At 40.5% G+C, this 8,269-nt stretch overlaps 1 protein-coding gene across 1 annotated transcript; it reads right to left on the reverse strand.

The window, feature by feature from the left end:
* Nucleotides 1–1,127: 1,127 nt before the first annotated feature.
* Nucleotides 1,128–5,607, reverse strand: LOC117517237 (transmembrane protein 81-like). The gene is made up of 5 exons (XM_034178180.1): nt 5,383–5,607; nt 5,081–5,226; nt 3,671–3,786; nt 2,899–3,083; nt 1,128–1,205 (listed from the first exon to the last, which is right to left on the reverse strand). The coding sequence occupies exons 1-5, from the start codon at nt 5,605–5,607 to the stop codon at nt 1,128–1,130; spliced, it is 750 nt and encodes a 249-aa protein (XP_034034071.1).
* Nucleotides 5,608–8,269: the final 2,662 nt, after the last annotated feature.

The following is an 8,269-nucleotide window of genomic DNA, read 5'->3' on the forward strand; positions in this document are numbered from 1 at the left end:
CCGCACATCTGAGCATGTTACCACATACCAAAAGGGAATGTACTTGGTATGGTGAATTATGTCCAAAACATGATGAATGTCTGCTACAAGCTAAAAATGGAAAAGTTTTGAATCTGATAAATGTGACCATATGTGTTATCCTCATGCACCATTTGGTGTTGAAGCTTGTCTCAATGACAGATTGTTTCAGATGAAGCCTCTGTTTTTCCATGGATCATGTGACTGACATGCACTTAATTTCAATCACAGTGAAGCCCCACAACACTTAATCTAATAAAACAGCACATTTTAATCAGCCTTAACTTTCCACATAATCACATGTTGTGGACACGTGCGCTTGATCCAGGCTGGAATCTTTTTCCCACAAATATTTTTGTCATTCAGTTGTTGTAGAAAACTCCATTTCCAGATTACATGACAGAATATTTACAGACATGTCTGTTTGCACGGGATCAGTAATGAGGTCATTTCTAAAGATGGTTTTAGAGAAGGTAAAAGTCACCAGAATCATTAGTGACACGGCAGCATGCATTCTGAAAAATAACTCATGTGATGTATTTGGATTAAAATCACTGTTACGCTGTCAATAATGACATTAACCCACCTGCGTGTGAACCCAGGTCATCCTGTCCAAAGGGATCAAAGCTGCAGACATGATTAGTTTTATACAGTAAGGTGGAGTCATGTCATTTAACCACAGGACGTCTGGAATATTTATGGATTCTTCTTATTCTTAGAAAGAGGGTAATAACCACAGACTGGCCAACGCGGCCGGCCGGCCGGCCTGTGTTCTGATGAACGTGGTGCTGGTGTCTAAGTTCTAGGACACCTCAGCCCTGGCAGAGGTCTGTGTTCTAGTCCTCTCTGGTTGGGAAATGACAAAGTGTCATGATGTGGATGTGTTGTGATGTCACGGTGATCGTCTGTCCCATGGCAGCTTTTTAATTTCTATTCTGTCACTGAACAAATACTATTTGATGTTTCACATTTTTATTCACTCTGTTTTTGACACGATGGAGAACACAAATGTAGAAACGAGTCAGCTGACTTTGGTGGAACCTTTAGCTTCACATCTCTTCAGTCCTCCAGCTGGAACATTCAGGATCATCTTGACCATCTGTCCCGTTTCAGCAGCCGTTCCTCCTGACCAGGAGCAGGACGATGAGTCCAAATGTCGTTCCACCGATGACGAAGCTCATCACCACCTTTACATCAACACACAGAAACACACACTGCTCCTGAGTACTCTAATTACTATTACAGATAATAATAAGAATAGATAAATGTAATTATCCAGCACATTAAAAAAACAATGATCACTTTCACCAAATCAAACTATAAAAAAATAAATCCATGGGTTATTTGTAAAATGGGATCGATTTGGATGATTTTGTTCTATCACATTTATTCACTGATGTCCATCACGCTGTATGAAATAACATGATCATCTGGATTTTGTTAACAGAGTTTTTACTTGGTCACAAGGCGTTAAACCTCACTAACAAACCAAGCTGTGTAAATATAAAGGGTTTAACCAGGAAACATTTCTGTTTCTCTGCAGTGGAACAAGTAACACTGAAGCCTTGGACACAACTTTCAGCTCAGATTAAATTAAAAGTAAAGTTTTGTAAAGTCAACTTCTCAGGAGCCTCTGTCAGATTGAAGTAAAGTCACTGTAAAAGTCATAATTTTTGGAGCTATGGGGCCTGATTTAATCACGGTTTGTGTGTGTGTGTAAAAACATGTGCTTCAGAAATACACTCACAAATACGCCTGCATGCTGAGTCATTAACCACACAGTAACATTAGCTACAAGAGACAGAGGCAAGGCGACGAGCAGTCATTCATCTTTAAAATGCGTGTTTAGCCCCAGCAAGAGGTCCGACTTCCCATCATTGGTGCACCAATGACTGGAACTCGGACATCTTGGAACCTACCTGGACCTGGACATCTGTGGATTAAAGACCCCAGATGGGCTGCTTTTTAGTTTCCATTAAATACTGTTTGTTACTTTTCTGGTTTTTGTTTTTCTGTTTCTGTTTTCTATTTCTTCTGTTGTTAAGACATTCTTGTACAATCTGTAAAAACCTTGTAACTGTTAGAATAGCCTAAGCAGTGGGTCACCCCTCTGAGTCTGGTCTGCTTAAGGTTTCTTCCTCATTGTCAACACTGTCGCCTGTGTGCTTGCTCAGTTTTGTTCATATGATATTCCTACTTTGATTTTTGTTTCTTTCTGTTTTTTTTTTTTTTACGTTTAAAATTTGTATAGTGAAAACAAAAACACTGGGGAGCAAAAACCTCCCATAACTCAGACATTCAGCCTGTTCTGAGGACTCTCTTAATATCATTAATAGTTTGAAAAGTGGAAAATATCCAAATTTTAAAAATTTGCTTGAAAAAAAACCAATAAGGTGACAGTGAACACGCTCGGCCATAGTCGTGGTTCTGCACTGAATTACTTCCCGGGCAAGACCCCCTCCAAGTGCACGTTTACTTGTTTTGTGTGCCCAAATCTGGCAGCCACTTCCAAAAGTGTGCTGTGCATTTCTGGAATTGGAACAAGACTTTAACGTGATGCCTCAGCGAGCTTGCGAATGACTTTTTCATATTATGGTTTAATTTCTCAGGAATGCACAAAAATCCTGGAAATTTGAAAAGTCCATCCAACATGATCCAAAGTTGCAGAATTCATGTGGCAACTTCAAGAACTGCTCAATGGCTTTGCCAAACTTGGAAGCTGTGTGCAGTATCAATTTTTTCATAATGATCTCGATACATTTCAGAATTGGATCAATTTTAATATTGCGTGTACCAAAAATAATAATTTAATTCGCTGCCTAAAGTCCTTCTGACAGACTGAGCCTCAAACAATCTAAAATAATTCAAATTAAAACGTACCATGTTAAGTGCAGTTCTCTCCTTGTTTTGCTGGGTTGAGCTCACAGTCTGGTTCTGCTGGTCCCAGTCATCCTGAGAGCTGTGGTACTGTAGATCCATAAACCCAACAGGCAGAACCCGGATCCCCCACTCGATCCTCTTTACCCTGCGGAAGGCGAAATCCAGCACAGTGCAGCGATAGGTACCTGAAAGAAACCAGATTGATTTTTATCAAACAGGAAGCTGTTCAGTGTGTGTGTGTGTGTGTGTGTGTGCGTGCGTGTTTTAGCTGTTGTTATTGAAGAGTGCCACAAAAATATTTCAGTTTGTATAATCTGTCAATGAATTAAAGTTTTGGTGAATTGTATGATTAGTTAGTTACACTGATTTCCTTCCCACTGTAGCCAAGTGCTTGCTCACAGGGGGTCGTTTTGACCATTGGGGTTTTACATAATTATTGTATGGCCTTGCCTTACAATATAAAGCGCCTTGGGGCAACTGTTTGTTGTGATTTGGCGCTATATAAAAAAAAAAAATTGAAATTGAATTGAATTTATCTTCAATCTAAGGCACTTCTTCATATTTTTAATCATTATTGAGTTTTAAAGCAACTATTGAAACAGCGTTTTGTCTCATGAAGTCCATTTGTGCAGAGTTGTAATTGTAAAACACTGAATCACACAAACTGAATGGTTGTTTTTTTTTTTTTTTATAACTATTAAAAATAGATTAATGGTCACTGTAAAGATGTCTTTATTTCTTCTGTTGTTAAGACATTCTTGTGTGTAATTACCTGCATCACTCTCTGTGACTGGATCTAGAATCACCCGGTCCATCATAGGAGCCTTGAGACGAGCAAACAGAGTGTCCTCAGGAGTGATGAGCCCTTTAGCAAAACGCCAAATCACCCTGAAACAAAACAACACATCTTGAAACAATATGTCACATCAACCTGAAACAAAAGGTCACATCGCCCTGACTGATCTTCATCCAGATTTGGATGGAGCTTCTGAATCATGCTGCACTAGTTGTGGCCCTTGTGGTATCTCATAATGCCGCGTTCACACCACACGACGCTACAAATTCACGTGCCTTGCCTGGCGATGGACGCGCCACCATCGCCCGGTGTGTCTCTCTGCTTTCGCTGCAAAAATTCGCCCCAATGCGTCATCAAATAGGAGGAGCTTCCATTGTGCTTGCCGGCTCCGGTTGTCAGTCAAGTCAACACGACGGACCATGATCACACGGAGCGAGTTGCTGTTTTCTATTTGTTGTGGAAAGCTGAAAAACGTCGCCAGCGGCACCGTCCCTGGGTTCACAACATCCTCATGAGATGTTCCCAATTCAGGGAGTTTCATCATTTGCTGCAGGAGCTGCATCTGGATGGCGGCCACTTTCAGCGGTACTTCTGCCTCTCCAGGACCCAGTTTGAGGACATCCTGTCCCGTTCGCGCGCGCACATGTGAGCAATTAAAAAAAAATGGCTGCCGCTGCAGTTCCTCGCTCTCCTCTCCAACTCTGTCATAATTGTGTTATAAACCAGTCACTGTTTGTTTTATTATACATCTGTGTAGTTAATAAAATTATCTCACAGACGATTAATTCGCGTGCACAGGTGAAGAAAAAACTGGCTGCTGCTGCCGCTGCTGCGGTGCTGCTGCTCGCTCTCCCCTCAAACTCTGTCATAATTGTGAAATAAAGGACAAAAGGGACATAAGTCCTGCTCACAGGCTGGCTGCCAGAGACAGGACATGTCCACATATAAACTCCAGACATCTCCACATCAGTACATATCCAGTCCCTGATTGGTTATCGCTGCGCGACAAGATGAAAAAGTTCAGATTTTTCAACTTGGGGAGGAGGGCAGCGTGACGCAATATCATGCCACAAACGCACCAATTGCTCAAAATCGTTTCATTCGCGTCGCTTCATTTGCGTCCATCGCGTCGCATTGCGTGGCTTGAACTTTTGTGGCACCACAATGCGTCCTTCCATATGGATTACATGGCAACCTGTCGCTGCTGTCGTTCGCGTGTCATCTGGTGTGAACGCGGCATAAGGGAATACAAAGGCTTTGGGAAAATTTATGTGCAGAGTTGGTCTTTATTTGTGAAGAGTTCTCTGAGTGCCCTTCTAGTTTCAAAATAAATAGCAGTGAAAAGACACTTCTGCATCCTTCCGTTCATCTCCTCTCAAACCTTACCTCCAGGAGAACCTCCCCTTGTCTTCCAAGACCTCTTCCAGACAGTTGAGCTCCACTCTGTCTCCTACAGTCACAGTGAAGGTCTTGAGTCCACACCACCACATCTGCAGACAATTGACCTTACGGACCCGACATTTGTCTGACACCTTTGTTCCAGATATTTTCCACAGCAGAATTGATCATGAGGAGAAACAGAAACAAGGTTTTCTATTATTAGAGTCATTAAAGTCAATAATAATTATTATTGTCATCAATTATGACCAAATGTCAGAAGGAAAAGTGGGAAGAGCTTTGTGTCAGACCTCAGGGTCACTGTGATCTCCTGGTGCTTCTTCCAGAACTTTCTCTGCACCTCTGAGGAAACACAGCTTCTCAGTTTTAAGCCCCACCCCACAGGTGGCGCTACAGGGTGTCCTGCTGACCACGACCTCCACGTCCATGTGCTCTGTCTCCTCCAGGTCAGCTGAGGTCAGAAGATGAAAGAGGAGGAAGAGAAGGAGACCACAGTTCACAGGGACACGATGCATTTTGACGTATGATGGATCTGTGGGGACAAAAAGGTGTCACTAATAAACATTTACATTTGAATAATTATTCGCTGCACCTGCGCTGCCTGACCAGCAGGGGAACAATTTAACTGGCTTTGCAGTTGCTATGGCAACAACATCACACACTGTGGAACAAAAGGTTCGAGATTTCTTTCTTAGGATCCTTCTGGTGTGTACATTTCTCAGCCAATCAGAATGCAGGACAACCACATGTTGTTGACATTCTGTTTGCCTCTTGAATGAATTATAAATGTAAATCAGACATGTGCGTTTGTTTTGTAGCACTTAGTATTTTTTTGCTGTTAGCAGAGTTCAACATCGTGTCCATCTCTCAATGCAGTCGATCAGTGGAATCTGTCAAAGTGTCTACGTGGTCACGGAGCGAGTTCGACTACAGGGTGGCCCCGAAAAAGACTCTCTGAAATAATAACACTTCAGATTATTGTTCAATAAAGGTACCTTCACCTTTTCTGGACCATCTTTTTGACTATGCAGTGACTGATAGACACAAACAAAAGGTTCTTAAAACAATTAATGACATCTTTGGGGAATTGAGGAGCAACTGGGATGAAGACAACCTTAACATTAGTGTCCAATCTTTGGAGAAGTCCAGTAAAGGACCATCACAAAATAAAAGTGAAGCCCAAAACACACATTCTGATCCTGTGCAACCAGTGTACATATTGAAATCATGAAAATCCACCAGACTTTTTCTCAGGTAAAGTTGGTTCCCATTTACATATTAAGTGTCTTGTCCAAGGACAAAGACAGGTACCATGAGCAGGATTCAAACCCCGTCAGTTCCTTATCCACTCCTCCAAACTGGTAATCAATAAATAAATCAATTCCAGCTTGATTTATTGCTAAAAAAAAAAAAGAAAAGAAAAGAAAAGAAAACTTTGCCTGGATTACTGCTGGCTACCACGTCAGGTGTAAGAGCTGATTCAGAGTTTAAAAAATGAATTAGAAACAACAAAAAACATTTAAAGGACATGTGTCTCTATTATGTGAAAAACCTTTTAAAAACATGTTCACAAATCAAGGAAAACTGTTCATTTTTAACTTTGTAAATTTGTTTTCAAATGTTTGAAAATAATTCTTGCTGCAGTTATGTTCTGTATTTTAGTTCTATTGTGAAAAGTCAGAAAATTGTCAAAAATAGGTGTTTTGAGGGGATAAAATTGCTGTGCAGCCCCAAAAACAAAGTCTGGCATGAAAATTGGGCTTTTTCTATTGTTTTGCAATAAATGTAGTTGAAAAAAGACACTTATTTGCCAGGAACAAAAAACATCTTACACAGTTTAATCAATTCCACTTTGATTTATTGCTAAAAAAGCAAACTTTTCCTGGATTACTGCTGGCTACCACGTCAGGTGTAACAACTGATTCAGAGTTTAAAAAATGAATTATAAACAACAGAACATATTAAAAAGGACATGTGTCTCTATGATGTGAAAAACTTTTTAAAAACATGTTTTACTCAAGAAAAAAAAAACCCGTTTTAATTGTTGAATCCTCTTACCTTTTGGAGTGAGCAGGAGAAAGTTGTCAGTTTAGTTGTTTAAGTTCCGTCTGTTGTGAGCTGATGCTGCCGTTCAAACTTTAAACTCAGAAAAAAGTCCAGAAAAATGTTTTAATCACTAAATTGTCTGCTTTTTGTGAGCGAGCAGGAGAAATTTCTGGCACTGTTGTTGAGCTGCTGGCTGCTGTGAGCTAACACAATGTCTGAAACGTCATCAACAGCCGTCACCATAGCAACACCACTGCGGTAGCATAAACATTTAAAGACCCAATCGCCTTGACGTCACGCGCCGGGCGGGGCCACACCGGTGGGCAGAAAACTCTTCTGCAGCCACTGACTGTGTGCACTCGGTGATCCATCACACGCTGACAGATCATCACCGTGCAGTGTTGCCAGATAGGAAATATGCAACTACCTTATCGTACACAAAGAAAACGCATACAACGTAGCTATTTTAGCGTTTTTTTTAAATTTCCAAAGAATTTTATGTCACATTTTTAAACAGTAATTCACAATATCCCTATAGTAATGGGGAAACTATGGCACAAAAAGAACGCAAATGCACAAGCAAATGCACTACCAGACTAGAAAGATTTTTTTTTTTCTGTGAAGGGACACAAACGTGTTAATTACCAGACTAGCTGCTAGGCTCAAAAGTTGTGTGTGTGTGTAGTGATGGTGAAGGGGGGCTATAAGCTACGTACGTGTGCATGTGCAGCCAAAACAGTCTACATATTTGTTTATTTTATGTTTTTCTTTATTCGTTGACCCCTGGCATACCTTTGTACTTTGTGTGTTTATCGTTAATCTTTAAAAAAAAAAAAATGCACTGTGTTGCACAACTTCTCAATCATAAAAAAAGTTACAAATGTAATGAAAGTGTGAAGTGAAAACGAACTATTTTGTTGAACACAGAAAAATGTTGACACCTCCATAAGGAACTTGAACTTTTTTTTTTTAATTTTTCTTGTATATCTCTTTGCCCTTGTGTTTTGTTTGTTTGTTATTGCATTTGTTGAAATAAAGTTTTGTAAAACAAAAAGAAAAAAAAAAGGTCAGTTGTCTCGGACCCAGGGAGGGAGGGGCAGAGCCGAGAATTGGGAACTCATTACTTTGTAT

Source organism: Thalassophryne amazonica, chromosome 9, assembly GCF_902500255.1.
Source record: "Thalassophryne amazonica chromosome 9, fThaAma1.1, whole genome shotgun sequence".
NCBI classification, from domain to species: domain Eukaryota; kingdom Metazoa; phylum Chordata; class Actinopteri; order Batrachoidiformes; family Batrachoididae; genus Thalassophryne; species Thalassophryne amazonica.